At 42.4% G+C, this 18,725-nt stretch overlaps 1 protein-coding gene across 1 annotated transcript in view; it reads right to left on the bottom strand.

The window, feature by feature from the left end:
* LOC128057590 (ATP-binding cassette sub-family C member 4-like) overlaps positions 1 to 18,725 on the bottom strand; it is a 192,481-nt gene that overhangs the window by 45,696 nt on the left and 128,060 nt on the right. Inside the window, 4 exon segments of the mRNA XM_052650038.1 lie at positions 13,171 to 13,362; positions 14,370 to 14,470; positions 15,414 to 15,524; positions 16,712 to 16,831. Of these exon segments, the coding sequence (XP_052505998.1) occupies positions 13,171 to 13,362; positions 14,370 to 14,470; positions 15,414 to 15,524; positions 16,712 to 16,831 (524 nt within the window).

The following is an 18,725-nucleotide window of genomic DNA, read 5'->3' as shown; positions in this document are numbered from 1 at the left end:
TCCATCTTCGTCTAGTCCAACCCCGAGAGACTCACATCCTGGGGTCGCACTCCCTAGCCCAGCCCATACCTGCACACTGCCGGCTCACACCACCACTGGCTGCAGCTCAGGGCAAAAGCAGGCATGTCAGGAGCCTCACAAATATGGGGGGAGCCCCAGGAGTAGGCATCCCCCTCCTCCTGGTCACAGGCTGGCCCAGCAGGACCCTCCCCCAACTCGGAGGAGGGAGGCGCCGGGCAGCGGTATCAACACCCAATCACCCAATGGCCCACACAAAACAGCCACTTCCTCAGACTTCCCCATTCTAATCCCATTAATTCTTTCCCAGGCTCATAGGCTCAGAATGTCCACCTTACTTCCAGTTTTCCCTGAGTCTAGTGTGGTGCCACGGAGAAGGCAATGGCATCCCACTCCAGTATTCTTGCCTGGAAAATCCCATGGACAGAGGAGCCTTGTAGGCTGCAGCCCATGGGGTCACTAAGAGTCAGGCATGACTGAATGACTTCACTTTCATGCACTGGAGAAGGAAATGGCAACCCACTCCAGTGTTCTTGCCTTGAGAATCCCAGGGACAGGGGAGCCTGGTGGGCTGCCGTCTATGGGGTCACACAGAGTCGGACATGACTGAAGCGACTTAGCAGCAGTGTAGTTCCAAGCCCTGAAGATTCTTCTGCAATGTTTCATGACTCGATCCCTCATTTTAAGGACCATATTCAGTACCTGAATGCCAGGCTGTGCTACTTTTGAAAAACAAAATAATCTCTTTCCTTAATCATGTTGCTGTTGTCATTGTAGTTTAGTTGCTAAGTCCTGTCTAACTCTTTTGTGACCCCATGAACTGTAGCCCACCAGGCTTCCCTGTCTGTGAGATTTCCCCGGGAAGAATATCGGAGTCGGTAGCCATTTCCTTCTCCAGGAGATCTTCCTGACCCACGGACTGAACCTATGTCTCCTGCATGATAAGTAGACTCTTCACCACTGAGCCAGATAGCATATTCAAAAACAGAGACATTGCTTTCCCAACAAAGGTCCATCTAGTCAAGGCTATGGTTTTTCCAGTAGTCATGTATGGATGTGGGAGTTGGACTGTGAAGAAAGCTAAGAGCAGAAGAATTGATGCTTTTGAACTGTGGTGTTGGAGAAGACTACTGAGAGTCCCTTCGACTGCAAGGAGATCCAACCAGTCAATTCTGAAGGAGATCAGACCTGGGATTTCTTTGGAAGGAATGATACTGAAGCTGAAACTCCAGTACTTTGGCCACCTCATGTGAAGAGTTGACTCATTGGAAAAGACTCTGATGCTGGGAGGGATTGGGGGCAGGAGAAGGAGATGACAGAGGATGAGATGGCTGGATGGTATCACTGACTCGATGGACGTGAGTCTGAGTGAACTCCGGGAGTTGGTGATGGACAGGGAGGCCTGGTGTGCTGCGATTCATGGGGTCGCAAAGAGTTGGACACGACTGAACGACTGAACTGAACTGAGCCACCTGGGAAGCCTACATAAGATTACTTAGTTTGCCTGAAATAACAAAGTATATAAATCACAAGATGGGACTCAAGTCCATATATTTAGCCTCTTTTCCCTCTGCTGTTGGTTTTCTTATCACCTGGATGATAAGAAAACACCTTGTCATTTTCCTCTGTGTAGCCAGAACAGAGAAAGTAGGGAGAGGTGTAGCTGCAGATAAAGGAACAGGCCTAACATAAGAGATCTTGATGCATTTATAATATAAAGTACCTTAATTCATGATGAGAGAGTTGATGCATTTATAATATGAATATGGCTTCATATAATGTGGTGGGTGGGTCAAGAGGGATGACATCACTGAGCAAAGAGTGTACCTGAGGTTAGGTGGGCTGGCACATGGTGCCTGGGGAACAGGTCAAACAGATTTCTTGCCCTACTTGGGGCAGCAAGACTCATTCTTTATTTCATTAAGTGGTAAGAGCAGCACATACACTGCTGCACTGGGTTATCTCTGACCTTGTGCCCTGCTTGGGGCAGCAAGGTTCATTTTTTATCCCATCAGGTGGTGAAAGAGCTGTACATACACTGCTACACTCAGCTCTTTCTGACTCCAAGTCCTGGCAGGGCTGAGCCTGTGGGAAATCCCTCCGTCCCTGCAGGAGGCTGTTGTGGGGAAGGCAGAGCAGGATGAAGACTGCCTGTGATGAAGACAGACTCCACATAAAAGATGCAAAGAAATGCAGTAGGATCACACAGAGTTGGATTATAATATAAAGGTACAATTTGCAGAATATGAAAGTAATAAATCTATATGGTGGTAAGCGTTGCTGAATATTCCAGAGCCTCATGCTCTGGAAACACAACAGGTGTTTGGGTGATTCATGAATTCAGTTTCAAACTGTCAAAAGGATATTTCTTGGAAATCATGGGTTATCTATCATCAAAATCTGCCTATGGGAGAGAAAGGACTTTACTGGGAGGTCTTGTTCAAATATGATGCTGAGAAAGAAGACTGGGTGGGCTTGAGACTGTATTTCTAAGATATCTAGGTGATGCAGGTGCTACTGGCCCTGACACCACAGTCTAAGTCACAAGGAATCAGGAAACTTGGAAGGGAAGGGGGACAAGCTGGGAGTGAGGGGAGGGGTTCCTGAGAAAATATTAGGTAAAAAATGGAGAAAATGTAGGAAACCAACATTTTTGCACATTATAGCAAGGTCTAGCATGCATCTGTAAAAATTCAAGCAATAACTCAGAGCAAGAAAAAAAAAATAACAAACTAAAATCAATCTACATCTAGAGCTGGAAAATGCTTTAAAATGTCCCAGGACTCTCTAAAGTAATCAAATCAACCAAAAATCATCTAAATGAGAAATACCTAGAAAGCCTAAGGTTGCATTTACCTCATTCTGAATCTTTATGTTTATTTGGTATTTCTTCCATGAATTAGAAACCAGCATAGTGCCAACTACACTTTCCTAATAACTCTAACTTCCAGGAATCGGGACTGCAGAGGACATGATAGAAAGAGAATAAAGCCCCATTTCTGCTGGGCAGGCTCACTCCCATGTCCTCCCATCCCCTGCAGCAGCCTCTCTCAATCAAAGCCAACATCAAAGGGGTGTTCCAGAGTGATGGGGCAGAGACAGGTGAACAGGAGAGGGAACCTGGGATGTACACAGGTGGAGTGAAATCGTTTCAAGAACACACTGCCCAGGTGTCATCTCCAAACATGGAAGTGAAGCTAATCGTGATGCTGAGTGGACCAACACACAGATCAAAAGTCAGATTATCATATTTATTAATTCAGTCTCCAAATTAAATATTCCCTCAAACATTGTAGAATCTCAGATAATCCTATCATTGAGGGTGGTTAGGCTGCACGGCACTAGAGGGGTGAGTGGACAAAAGGAGCTACACTACATCCAAGCTGAGGAGAGAGGGCTATGAGGAACTAACCCACGTCTAAGGTCAGGAGTGGCAGCTGCACTTCACTGGACTGGCCATGAGGAGATACCCCATGTCCAACATCAGAGAAACCCCAGTAAGATGGTAGGTGCTGAAAGAGGGCATCAAAGGGCACACAGACTGAAACCACAATCACAGAAACTAACCAATCTAATCACATGGACCACAGCCTTGTCTAACTGACTGAAACTATGAACCATGCCACGTATGGCCACCCAAGACAGATAAGTCATGGTGGAGAGTTCTGACAAAATGTGGCCCACTGGAGAAAGGAATGGCAAGCCATTTTAGTATTTTTGCCTGGAGAACTCCATGACAGTATGTAAAGGCAAAAAGATAGGACACTTAAAGATGAACTCCCCAGGTTAGTAGGTGCCCAATATGCTACTGGAGATCAGTGGAGAAATAACTCCAGAAAGAATGAAGAGACAGAGCCAAAGCAAAAATAACACCCAGTTGTGGATGTGACTGGTCATGAAAGCAAGGTCCTATGCTGTAAAGAGCAATATTGCATAAAAACCTGCAATGTTATAGTCAAAAGGCAAGCCAAATTGGACATGGTCAAACAGGAAATGGCAAGAGTGAACATAGACATTTTAGGACTGAGTGAAGTAAAATGGTCTGGAATGGGTGAATTTAAATCAGATAACCATTATATCTACTACTGTGGGCAAGAATCCCTTAGAAGAAATGGAGTAGCCATCATAATCAACAAGAGAGTCTGAAATGAAGTACTTGGGTGTGATCTCAAAACTGACACAATGATCTCTGTTCATTTCCAAGGCAAACCATTCCATATCACAGTGATCCAAATCTATGCCCCGACCAGTAATGCTGATGAAGCTGAACGGTTCTATGAAGACCTACAAAAACTTTTAGAACTAATGCCCCCAAAAGATATACTTTTCATTATAGGGGACTGGAATGCAAAAGTACGAAGTCAAAAAACAACTGGAGTAACAGGCAAATTGAGCCTTGGAGTACAGAATGAAGCAGGGCAAAGGCTAATAGAGTTATGCCAAGAGAACACACTGGTCATAGCAAACTCCCTCTTCCAACAAACCAAGAGAAGCCTCCAAACATGGACATCACCAGAGGGTCACACCAAAATCAGACTGATTATATTCTTTGCAGCCAAAGATGGAGAAGCTCTATACAGTCAGCAAAAATAAGACTGGGAGCTGACTGTGGCTCATGTTATGAACTCCTTATTGCCAAATTCTAACTTAAATTGAAGAAAGTAGAGAAAACCACTAGACCATTCAGGTATGACCTAAATCAAATCCCTTATGACTATACAGTGGAAATGGGAAATAGACTTAAGGGACTAGATCAGATAGACAGAATGCCTGATGAACTATGGACAGAGGTTCGTGACATTATAGAGGAGACAAGGATCAAGACTATCCCCATGGAAAAGAAATGCAAAAAAAGCAAAATGGCTGTCTGAGGAGGCCTTAAAAATATCTGTGAGAAGAGAAGCATAAAGCAAAGGAGAAAATGAAAGATATATCCATTTGAATGCAGAGTCCCAAAGAATAGCAAAGAGAGATAAGAAGTTTCCTCAGTGATCAGTGTAAAGAAATAGAGCAAAACAACAGAATGGGAAAAACTAGAGATCTCTTCAAGATAATTAGAGATACCAAGGGAACATATCATGCAAAGATGGGCTTGATAAAGGACAGAAATGGTATGGACCTAACAGAAGCAGAAACTATTAAGAAGAGGTGGCAAGACTACTCAAACCCCATAGACAGCAGCCCAACAGGCTTCCTCGTCCCTGGGATTCTCCAGGCAAGAATACTGGAGTGAGTTGCCATTTCCTTCTCCAAAGCATGAAAGTGAGGAGTGAAAGTGAAGTCGCTCAGTTGTGTTTGACTCTTAGTGACCCCATGGACTACAGCCTACCAGGCTCCTCCATCCATGGGATTTTCCAGGCAAGAGTATTGGAGTGGGTTGCCATTGCCTTCTCCAAGAATACACAGAAGAACTGTACAAAAGAGATCTTCATGACCCAGATAATCATGCTGGTATGATCACTCAAGTAGAGCCAGACATCCTGGAATCTGAAGTCAAGTGGGACTTAGGAAGCATCACTATGAACAAAGCTAGTAGAGATGATGGAATTCCAGTTGAGCTATTTCAAATCCTAAAAAATGATGCTGTGAAAGTGCAAATGATACATAAATATGTCAGCACATTTGGAAAACTCAGCAGTAGCTACAGGACTGGAAAAGGTCAGTTTTCATTCCAATCCCACAGAAAGGCAATGCCAAAGAACGTTCAAACTACTGCATAATTGTACTCATCTTACACGCTAGTAAAGTAATGTTCAAAATTCTCCAAGCCAGGCTTCAGCAATATGTGAATTATGAACTTTCAGATGTGCAAGCTGGTTTTAGAAAAGGCAGAGGAACCAGAGATCAAATTGCCAACATCTGCTGGATCATCAAAAAACCAAGAGAGCTCCAGAAAAACATATATTTCTGCTTTATTGATTATGCCAAAGCCTTTCACTATGTGGATCACAATAAACTGTGGAAAATTCTGAAAGAGATGGGAAAACCAGACCACCTGACCTGCCTCTTGAGAAACCTATATGCAGGTCAGGAAGCAACAGTTAGAACTGGACATGGAACAACAGACTGATTCCAAATAGGGAAAGGATTATGTCAAGGCTGTATATGGTCAGCCTGCTTATTTAACTTATATGCAGAGTATATCATGAGAACCGCTGGGCTGGAAGAAGCACAAGCTGGAATCAAGATTGCCAGGAGAAATATCAATAACCTCAGATATGCAGATGACACCACCCTAATGGCAGAAAGGAAAGATCTAAAGAGCCTCTATGAAAGTGAAAGAGAAGAATGAAAAAGTTGGCTTAAACCTAAACATTCAGAAAACTAAGATCATGGAATCTGGTCCCATCCCTTCAAGGCAAATAGATGGGGAAACAGTGGAAACAGTGGCAGACTTTATTTTTGGGGGCTACAAAATCACTGCGGATGGTGACTGCAGCCATGAAATTAAAAGACACTTACTCCTTGGATGGAAAGTTATGACCAATCTGACAGCATATTAAAAAGCAGAGACATTACTTTGCCAACTAAGGTTCATCCCATCAAGGCTATGATTTTTCCAGTAGTCATGTATGGATGTGAGAGTTGGACTCTAAAGAAAGCTGTCTGGCAAAGAATTGATGCTTTTGAACTGTGGTGAGGGAGAAGACTTTTGAGAGTCCCTTGGACTGCAAGGAGATACAACCAGTCCATCCTAAAGGAGATCAGCCCTGAGTGTTCATTGCAAGGACTTATGCTGAAGCTGAAACTCCAATACTTTGGCCACCTGATGCAAAGAGCTGACTCATCTGAGAAGACTGACACTGGGAAAGATAGAATGCAGGAGGAGATGGGAACAACAGAGGATGAGATGTTTGAATGGTATCACCAACTCAGTGGACATGAGTTTGAGTAACTCTGGGAATTGGTGATGGACAGGGAGGCTTGGTGTGCTGCAGTCCATGAGGTCACAAAGTTTTGGATATGACTGAGGAACTAAAAGGACAAAAATGGTATGGACCTAACACAAGCAGAAGATTTTAAGAAGAGGTGGCAAGAATACACAGAAGAACTGTACAAAAAAGATCTTCACAACCAAGATAATCACGATGGTATGATCACTCAACTAGAGCCAGACATCCTGGAATGTGAAGGCAAGTGGGCCTTAGAAAGCATCACTAAGAACAAAGCTAGTGGAGGTGATGGAATTCCAGTTGAGGTATTTCAAATCCTGAAAGATGATGCTGTGAAAGTGCTGTGCTCAATATGCCAGCACATTTGGAAAACTCAGCAGTGGCCACAGGACTGGAAAAGTTCAGTTTTCATTTCAATACCAAAGAAAGGCAATGCCAAAGAATGCTCAAACTACTGCCAAATTGCACTCATCTCACATGCTATAAAGTAATGCTCAAAATCCTCCAAGCCAGGATTCAGCAATACATGAACCGTGAACTTCCAGATGTTCAAGCTGATCTCTGGCAGAGGAACCAGAGACCAAATTGCCAACATCAGTTGGATCATCGAAAAAGCAAGAGAGTTCCAGAAAAACATCTATTTCTGCTTCATTGACTATGCCAAAGCTTTGACAGTGTGGATCAAAATAAACTGTGAAAAATTCTGAAAGAGATGGGAATACCAGACCACCTGACCAGCCCCTTGAGAAACCTGTAGGCAGGTCAGGAAGCAACAGTTAGAACTGAACATGGTTCCAAATAGGAAAAGGAGTACATCAAGGCTGTATATTGTTACCCTGCTTATTTAACTTATATGCAGAGTATGTCATGAGAAACGCTGGGCTGGATAAAGCACAAGCTGGAATCAAGATGGCTAGGAGAGATATCAATAATCTCAGATATGCAGATGACACCACCCTTATGGAAGAAAGTGAAGAGGAACTAAAAAGCCTCTTGATGAAAGTGAAAGAGGAGAGTGAAAAAGTTGGCTTAAAGCTCAAGATTCAGAAAATGAAGATCATGGCATCTGGTCCCATCAGTTCATGGGAAATAGATGGGGAAACAGTGGAAACAGTGTCAGACTTTATTTTGGGGGACTCCATAATCACTGGAGATGGTGACTGCAGCCATGAGATTAAAAGACGCTTACTCCTTGGAAGAAAAGTTATGACCAACCTAGATAGCATATTGAAAAGCAGAGACATTACTTTGCCAACAAAGGTCTGTCTAGTCAAGGCTATGGTTTTTCCAGTGGTCATATATGGATGTGAGATTTGGACTGTGAAGAAAGCTGAGCACTGAAGAATTGATGCTTTTGAACTGTCGTGTTGGAGAAGACCCTTGAGTGTCCCTTGGACTGCAAGGAGATCCAACCAGTCCATTCTGAAGGAGATCAGTCCTGAGTGTTCTTTGGAAGGAATGATGCTAAGGCTGAAACTCCAGTACTTTGGCCACCTCATGCGAAGTGTTGACTCATTGGAAAAGACTCTGATGCTGGGAGGGATTGGGGGCAGGAGGAGAAGGGACAACAGAGGATGAGATGGCTGGACGGCATCACCGACTCAATGGACGTGAGTTTGAGTGAACTCCGGGAGATGATGATGGACAGGGAGGCCTGGCGTGCTGCGATTCGTGGGGTCGCAAAGAGTCAGACATGACTGAGCAACTGAACTGAACTGAGCTGAGCAACTAAACTGAAGATGGAAGAATACCAAACTGCTATGTTCCTAAGCTGTACTACGAAGTTTCAAATATAATTCATATATTACGTTTTTGGAAGAAATTTAAGACACACAAATTAATGGAATATTATTGACAATGCAAAATCTCATGGACACGGAGTTACGAGTAAGCAAGCATTGATTTGCCTACGATACTCTCAGGGACAGGCCTATCAAGAGTTGTGGTGAATTTTCCCAGACACTGCAGTCCTTACCTTCTTCCTGATCTACAGTGAATGTGGAGATAATTAGGAGGCAATTTTTGCTCAGTGACTACCTGAATCTGCTCCCCAGGTCTCATTTGGGCATTAAGGTGAATATTTATTCTTTTATGTCACAAAAGTATCATTCATTATACCAGGGTTATAGTCCTCTAGGTGTGTCTGAGGTGGAGAGTTTTAAAGAGTGGTTATTTAAATGTAATCTGTTGCTTACTGAGTTGTGTTGTGTGCATGATTTGGTTACTGGTTGTTCACATCTGTGTGTTACTCACTCACTCTCCCATCCAGAAGTCCCCAGCACCCTCTCTGTACCTGTAAAATGCCACACTCTAGGGAATGAGGATGAAAATAAGATGTTCCCTGAACTTAAGAAGCCTCAGGGTTAGGATATAGACTCAAAATTACAAAGCATAGCATAGGTGCTATATCTTTTATGTTAAGTTTTATATATTTTATGTTATGTTTCAGTTCAGTGCAGTCGCTCAGCCATGTCCAATTCTTTGCAACCCGATGAACCACAGCATGCCAGGCTTCCCTGTCCAACACCAACTCCCAGACTTACTCAAACTCATGTCCATTGAGTCGGTGATACCATCCAATCATCTCATCCTCTGTCGTCCGCTTCTCCTCCTGCCCTCAGTCTTTCCCAGCATCAGCGTCTTTTCAAATGAGTCAGCTCTTCACATCAGGTAGCCAAAGTATTGGAGTTTCAGCTTCACCATCAGTCTTTCCAATGAACACCCAGGACTGACTTCCCTTAGGATGGACTGGTTGCCTCTCCTTGCGGTCCAAGAGACTCTCAAGAGTCTTCTCCAACACAACAGTTCAAAAGCATCAATTCTTTGATGCTCAGCCTTCTTCACAGTCCAACTCTCACATCCATACATGACCATTGGAAAAACTATAGCCTTGACTAGAAGGACCTTTGTTGGCAAAGTAAAATCTCTGCTTTTCAATATACTATCTAGGTTGGTCTTTTAATTTCATGACTGAAACCACCATCTGCAGAGATTTTAGAGCCAAAGAAAATAAAGTTTGCCACTGTTTAAACTGTTTCCTCATCTGTTTGCCTTGAAGGACTGGGACCAGATGCCATGATCTTAGTTTTCTGAATGTTGAGTTTTAAGCCAACTTTTTCATTCTTCTCTTTCACTTTTATCAAGAGGCTCTTTAGATCTTCTTCACTTTCTTCCATAAGGGTGGTGTCATCCGCATATCTGAGGTTATTGATATTTCTCCCGGCAATCTGATTCCAGCTTGTGCTTCTTCCAGACCAGTATTTCTCATGATGTACTCTGCATGTAAGATAAATAAGCAGGGTGACAATATACAGCCTTGACGTACTCCTTTTCCTATTTGGAACCACTCTGTTGTTCCATGTCCAGTTCTAACTGTTGCTTCCTGACCTGCATACAGGTTTCTCAAGAGGCAAGTCAGGTGGTCTGGTTTTCCCATCTCTTTCAGAATTTTCCACAGTTTATTGTGATCCACAAAGTCAAAGGCTTTGGCATAGTCAATAAAACAGAAATAGATGTTTTTCTGGAACTCTCTTGCTTTTTCCATGATCCAGCGGATGTTGGCTATTTGATCTCTGGTTCCTCTGCCTTTTCTAAAACCAGCTGAACATCAGGAAGTTCACAATTCACATATTGCTGAAGCCTGGCTTGGAGAATTTTGAGCATTACTTTACTAGCGTGTGAGATGAGTGCAATTGTGTGGTAGTTTGAGCATTCTTTGGCATTGCCTTTCTGTGGGATTGGAATGAAAACTGACCTTTTCCAGTCCTGTGGCCACTGCTGAGTTTTCCACATTTGCTGGCATATTGAGTGCAGCACTTTCACAGCATCATCTTTCAGGATTTGAAATAGCTCAACTGGAATTCCATCACCTCCACTAGCTTTGTTCATAGTGATGCTTTCTAAGGCCCACTTGACTTCACATTCCAGGATGTCTGGCTCTAGTTGAGTGATCACACCATCATGATTATCTGGGTCATGGAGATCTTTTTTGTATAGTTCTTCTGTGTATTCTTGCCGCCTCCTCTTAATATTTTCTACTTCTGTCAGGTCCATACAGTTTCTGTCCTTTATTGAGCCCATCTTTGCATTAAATGTTTCCTTGGTACCTCTGATTTTCTTGAAGTGATCTCTAGTATTTCCCATTCTGTTGTTTTCCTCTATTTCTTTGCAGTGATCACTGAGGAAAGCCTTCTTCTCTCTCTTTGCTATTCTTTGGAACTCTGCATTTAAATGGATATATCTTTCCTTTTCTCCTTTGCTTTTTGCTTCTCTTCTTTTCACAGGTATTTGTTAGTCCTCCTCAGATAGCCATTTTGCTTTTTTACAATTCTTTTTCTTAGGGATGGTCTTGATCCCTGTCTCCTGTATAATGTCACAAACCTCAATCCACAGTTTGTCAGGCTCTCTATCAGGTCTAGTCCCTTAAGTCTATTTCCCCTTCCACTGTATAATCATAAGGGATTTGATTCAGGTCATACCTGAATGGTCTAATGGTTTTCCCTACTCTCTTCAATTTAAGTCAGAATTTGGCAATAAGCAGTTCATGATCTGAGCCACAGTCAGCTCACTGTTTTGTTTTTGCTGACTGTATAGAGCTTCTCCCTCTTTGGCTGCAAAAAATATAATCAATCTGATTTTGGTGTTGACCATCTGCTGATGTCCATGTCTGCAGTCTTCTCATGTTATGTTTACGTGTGACAAAATACATGTTACATAAAATTTACCTATTTAACTAATTTTAAGTGATTATATTGTTGAGTATATTCACATCGTTGCATAACCAAAACTTAGAATATATTGTCCCTTGTAAAACTGAAATTCTGTACCCATTAAATAGCCCATTCTCCCCCCCTCTGTCCCTGGGGACCACCATTCAACTTTCTGTCTTTGAATTTGACTACTCCAGGAACCTCATAAAAAATGGAATCGTACGGTATTGGATCCATTTGTGTCTGGTTTATTTCATTTATCATGATAACCTCAAGATTCATCGATGGTCAGTATTTTTCCCTTTTTTAAGGCTATATATTATTTCATTGTAGAGTTATACCAAATTTGTTTTTCCATTCATCTGTCACTTTCATTATGGACACTTGGGTTGCTTCCAAATTTTGTATGCTATGAACATAGGTATACCATATACCCTATCTTAAAAGAATATATAAGATGCTGTGGAAGCAGAGAGGGGCCTGAAGAGTCAGATGCATTAGAGTTGACTTTGAAAATGAGGAGACTTTCTCCAGCCAGATGACAGAAGGGAAGGGTCTCTGAGATGGGGCGGGGGGCAGTATGTGCACACTGGAAGTAGGCAGGACATGGTGCTTTGGGACAATCTACACATGACCTGGGTATAGAGGTTGCATGTAAGTTAGGACTTGGTGCTGGACAGGTAGGTGGGGAAGAGGTTCCTACCACCTTGTGTGTTATGGTTTATTCTCTTCTTCAATACCCTGCCGTGATCCCAGCCAAGAGCCCCAATGTGAGTGTAAAGGAACATTACCTGCAGACGTGGATGCTGACAGGACTAGATCACAGACCTCTCTGCTCTCTCCCAAGTGCATCTTCCTCTGCTTCCTTCAATTTGCTTTCATCCACTCTGAGTTCATCTCTGGCCTCTGCCTCTACATGGAGGCTCTGGCTCCTCACCCCTGACTGAGTCATGATTCTGGTCTCCTCTCTTTTTGCTACAAGCTCATCCCATGGCCCCTGCTGATGTGGACTTGGAGCTGCACTATGGTTCCAGCAGCAGCTCATCTAGGCCAGTAAGGATCAGATCTGAGCTAAAGAAAGAAGGAGCCTGTGGGAGGGAGGGCAGGGAGATGGCAGCTTAGTAAGGGAGAGAGGAGGAGGCTGCAACCAGACAGTACCATGGAAATAAGAGAAAATTTCAGAAATACAAAGAAGAAAAAGATGGAAAGGAAGAAAGGGGAGAGATATTGGAGAGTTAGTGACGTGGAGCCAGGGCTCACTTCCTAGACTTTGTATGAATAATCAGGTGACATATATAGTGTCCTGGGTCACGTTAAGCTTCAGCTCCAGGGCCCAGGGCCACCAAACCCCATGAGTGAGCTTACCACACAGGAAAAGAAATGCTGGGATCCCCATTCCATGGTCAGTCTTCAAGAAGGAATTCCATACAACATCATTGATCTAATCTGCATCCAAGAGAATCCTCTGGACTCACTAACAAGGAACTCAATAACAGATATGGCACTAAATCTTTAGCTGAATTTTAAAGAGGCAAATGGCTTAAACAAACCTTTTCTCCTGAGAATATGGATGGCTCCAAGTCCTTCAATACCAGAGGGCCATCTAGGCTGTACCTGAAGTTCACACTGTAAAAGTCAATCTCTCCTCTACGGGGCCAGGCTGTTGGTGGTCGATATTCATACTCCCAGGGTGCTTCTTTCTTACACTCTGTATATTCAGTCCCTCTTCCTACTGAAATCATCTGAAACACATGAGACATCATGGGAATTAGGAAAGAGGGTCTTGCTTATGGATGTTCAGAGACTGGAAATGAAACCTTCTGCTTGTATATCTTTACATCGGCTTTTCTGTGATTCAGAAGATCTCAGGTCTTAGCATCCACAAGGGACAGAGGTAGGAGTTTTACAAGGCCCTTGGTGATTTGTAGACTTCTAACACTGTCATTTACAGCTACTTCCTGCAATATTACCTTAACACTAAAATAATTACAGAAATGAATGCAAAGATTTTATTGATCCACTTTTCATACCTGAACAAAAAAAAGTTAATTTTGTTTAATAAAATAATATTTATGGACACCAATTAGTAATGTGTGGCTGCAGAAGAGCTATCTGCTATAGGTGAGCAGAACTGGATGGTCATCAAACCACATTTTAATAATTAGTCACTCCCTGCTTTATTAGGAGAGAGAAGTGGAAAGTTTTCATTTTTATTTGTTTTTCTCCCTTTAGGAGAAGGTACAAGTATTCAAAAGAGGTTTTAATTTTCGATCTTATACAGTACTATAACTCCACACCTCTGATAGCGTAACCTGAGCAGGATATTATGCTACCAGAAAGAAGAGACACCAGCAAATTCATGAGTTCAACATGCACAAGAATAGATGGTCAAATGGGGAGTGGAGGAAGCTACTAATTAAATTAAAAAGTCTTAAAATACTGAATTAATTGTTAAGAAACAAAGATAAGCCACTAAGAAATTAGCTTGTATTCTCCCCAGGATTTCAGAACCTTACTCTTGCAGAGATATTTATTATATTTGAAGAGAGTTTGTGATGAATATAAAACCTGCTAACATGGCTTATATAAGACTGAGAAAAACATATATTTTTATTTTACATTTATTTTAAACAGATGGAAGAGGATGTAAAAAACTCTGTTAATCATGATATTTTGCCTAAAAATTGCTTTTATGCCAGTTATTGGCAAGGAGATTTGAAAAGTTTAAGAATGATAAAATAAACATCACCATATTCTCAGCTTCAATGCTTTGCCTGACACAACACTGGAACATCCCTGTGAGCGTGAGGGTGAGAGATAGCACCAGGCCAACCTGCCCAGGATTCAAGGCTAAACAAGGAAGAAGAGGAGGAATCAAGTCAGTATGGTTCTTAACCCCTTGTCTGGCTCCTTCTGTAACTTTACAAAGGAGACTTTTTTTATCATATTTAAATCATTCATATGATTAAGTCATATCATAATAATGATAGTATTATTCATACTTTTACTATGTTGATTTAGCTCATAACACATTGGGAGAAAATGACTATGAATTCAGAAAGACTGTTACATGTGTTTATCAATCCCATCAGGATTGACATATACTTGGCCCCATTATATAAGGTGAAGAATCATGTCATTATTCAGACTTTCATCATTATGGCTACAAGAACCATTAGGTAATTTAACTTTCTACATGTCCAATGCAGTTACAGTTGAAACCACAAAAGCAAGGCAATAGGTTTTAAGAGCAAGTGCTTTTAAATGTAAAATACTACTTTCATTGTTCCATATTAAAGATTCAATGCTGTTAGAATGGAATCATTAGAGATGGTGAATTCATGCCACACACACCAACACCTGCTATCCACACAGCAGTGAGGACACTGTTCTTTGCTACAGAGATTCTTTCTCATCGAAGTGCACCAGGCACCTACACAAGAGATTTGAGTAGCCATAAAGCTAAAACCTAAACTTTAAGTTGAAGTAAAAGCTTGATGGTAAATTCGGTCCTCTTCTCCCAACTATGGGATACTATGTAGAATGCTCAAAGGTCAGCTTCCTACAGTTGTATAGACTGCAACCCATTCAACAAAAGATAAAAGGTCTCATATTAAAACACAAATGACTTCATACAGACCACACTGTGGAATTACATGCTGCAAACAGTTTAATACAATTCATTAGACCCAAACAGTATATGATATTAGATGAGGTGGCAATAATTTAATAACTGTAAACAAAGCTACAAACTGTAAGCATACCACAAACAGTTATTCATATCTATACTTACTTTCTACTAGAATCAGGGCCCCAAAGGCAACAACAGTGATGAAGATGGCACAGATGACATCTAAATACACAGCAAGCCATCGGGACATCGTCAAAAGCAGGAACCAAGCCTCTGGATTTGTGAACCATAATAAGCATATTACATAAATAGAAAAACCATGTTAGCTGCTTCTAATGAGGGAGAACATTTTGCTCAGTTGAGCCACAAAAGATTTTTACACAAGGTAGAACAGCAAAGATGCATACCCAAGGAACCTGAAGATTCCAGAAAGCTAGGTTTTGACACAAGACAATGTATAGGACACATAGAAATCAGTCCGGGGGCTTTATGGGGAGCATGCACCAAAAAATTCAAGCCACAGGTTATAAACAGAAACATGATGCTAATAAAGAAGACAGGAAATGGTCTCATCAGTGCATCTCCTGCAGTGCTGGGATTCAATGTGAAGACCATCCTCTCACAGGGTCGATTGTTCCCAGCTCTCAGACAGCAGACAGCACAACTCTGCTGTTTCCCACACTTTCTATATTTACTACAGAGCCCTGCACAGTGTTTATTCTCAGGAGCCAGTGTCTACATGACCATGAGCTAACCAGATTGGCATGTGGCTTTTGAAATGCCATTTTACCGTCAAACTACAATAAAGATTAGAAAGATAGGCAAAACTTTTATAGACTTAGAGGAAATTCTAAAATTTATACCCAGAAAAAAAATTTCAGAGATATAAAGAATAATACACATCAAGTGGGCAGCAAATCTGATGATCAGGAAATGATTTTCCTCAATCATGTCAGCCACGCTGCATGCTCTGAAAAGAGAGCTGGCAAACTATAGTTTGGGGGCCAAGAACAGCCACTACTGGGTTCTGAAAATAAAGTTTTATTGGAACACAGCCACAGCTATTTGCTGATGTATTATCTTTGCCTGTCTTTGTGGTGAGTAGTTGCAGCAGAAATAATATAGTACACAAAGCCTACAATATTTTCTATTTGGCTTTTTGCCAAAAATTTTGCCAAAAAAATTTGCTGACTCTTGTACTAAAAGGGACAGAAAGCCATAGGACACAGTGATGCAAGGACAATGCAAGGCTGTCAGGGGAGAAAAGCAGGGGTGTGAGAGGGGAAGAAAGGAACACAGAGGGGATGCTGAAAGAAAGGGGTGGGGGAGGGAGGTGTGTAGAAAGGGACAAAGGGGCACATGGAGAGAAGGGCTGGCCAGCAAGACCACCTGAGAGGGAGGTCAGGCCTCAGAAGGCAGCACATCCCATTTTTAAAAATCATTTCCAGAAGTGTATAGACCTGAGTGCAAGTCCTGGCATGTGTCGAACACTTCCTGAAACCTCTGTTCAGCTTTGTACGCCCGGATGGTCCAGAGTCCCCGGAGAGAAGACACTAAGTGAGACAATACTGGGCTCCACGCTGGGGAAAAAGAGACAGACACACAACAGAGAAAGTCAGGGAGGATGGATGTGAAGAAACCACTGCCTCCTGGCTCTGTGGTCATAAGTCCCGTCAAAGGGCACACCTGGGGCTTCCTGATGGGCAGACTAGGGGAGGAGGGACAATACCCCTTCTGAAGAGAATCCTCCACGTGACCCACAAACTGCTCACACCAACCTTCACTTTAACAACATGGAAATGAAAAATAATCTTTGAACCTTTCTTTGACCAAATTCAGATCACACCTAGAATTCTTTACTACTTCTTTCATCACTGTCCTCCTCAATCACACCTCCCTTCAAATTCTTCTGGCATATCTCCAGGTGGAAACTGCTCACATTTTTAAGATATATTGAAGTACAGTTTATTCACAATATTATGTTAGTCTCAGGTATCTAACATAGAGATTCTGGTATTTTTTTTATTATATTTCACTACAGATTATTATAAGATGCTGAAAAAATTCCTTGTTCAGTTCAGTCACTCAGTCATGTCTGACTGTTTGTGATCCCATGAACCGCAGCACGCCAGGTCTCCCTGTCCATCACCAACTCCCGGAGTCCACCCAAACCCATGTTCATCGAGTCAATGATGCCATCCAGCCATCTCATCCTCTGTCGTCCCCTTCTCCTCCTGCCCTCAATCTTTCCCAGCATCAGGGTCTTTTCAAATGAGTCAGTTCTTTGCATCAGGTGGCCGAAGTATTGGAGTTTCAGCTTCAGCATCAGTCCTTCCAATGAACACCCAGGACTGATCTCCTTTAGAATGGATTGGTTGGATCTCCTTGCAGTCTAAGGGACTCTCAAGAGTCTTCTCCAACACCACAGTTCAAAAGCATCAATTCTGTGGTGCTCAGCTTTCTTTATAGTCCAACTCTCATATCCATACATGACTACTGGAAAAACCATAGCCTTCACTAGACGGACATTTGTTGGCAAAGTAATGTCTCTGCTTTTTAAAATGCTGTTTAGGTTGGTCATAACTTTCCTTCCAAGGAGTAAGTGTCTTTTAATTTCATGGCTTTGTTACCTACCTATTTTACATGCTAGTGTGTATTAATCCCATACTCCTAACATGTTCCTCCCTCTCAGTCCCCTTTGGTAACCGTAAGTTTGCTTTCTATGTCTCTGAGTCATTATCTTTTAGATCACATGAATGCTGCTGCTGCTGCTGCTAAGTCTCTTCAGTTGTGTTCAACTCTGTGCGACCCCATAGACGACAGCAGCCCACCAGGATCCCCTGTCCCTGGGATTCTCTAGACAAGAACACTGGAGTGGGTTGACATTTCCTTTTCCAAAGCATGAAAGTGAAAAGTGAGAGTGAAGTCGTTCAGTTGTGTCCAACTCTTAGTGACCCCATGGACTGCAGCCCACCAGGCTCCTCTATCCATGGGATTCTCCAGGCAAGAGTACTGGAGTGGTGCCATTGCCTTCTCTGAGATTACATGAATAAGTGATGTCATATCATATTTGTTTTTCTGTGACTTACTTTACTAAGAATAATATTCTCTAGGTCCAAACATGTTGCTGCAAATGGAAATATTACATTCTTTTTCGTGACTGAGTATTATTCACTCATTTTTGAGTCAGTAGCATTACAAAATTTAATTCCTCATTAGAATCCTCATCAAGCTGAAGTTTGATGAGCTACCTATGTGCCATCTCCACCTCAGATGAGTAGCCTAAGGTCTGGGATAGAGTCAGTACATACCCTACACTGGACCAGAGCCAGACACAGAATGTAAGGGGAGCAGTCTATAATCTTCCCCATCCTGGGACTTTCTCTGTGCCTGGGCCAGGAGCCTCTGTGCGGGTCATGGGCCACCTGGTACTGCACTGCCCTTGTGCCCTCAGGACCCGGAAGATGAGGAGTC

The sequence above is a fragment of the Budorcas taxicolor genome, chromosome 12 (genome assembly GCF_023091745.1).
Source record: "Budorcas taxicolor isolate Tak-1 chromosome 12, Takin1.1, whole genome shotgun sequence".
In the NCBI taxonomy this organism is placed as follows: Eukaryota; Metazoa; Chordata; class Mammalia; order Artiodactyla; family Bovidae; genus Budorcas; species Budorcas taxicolor.
Note: the sequence above shows the minus strand (reverse complement) of the source record. Positions and strands in the feature narration are given on the sequence as shown.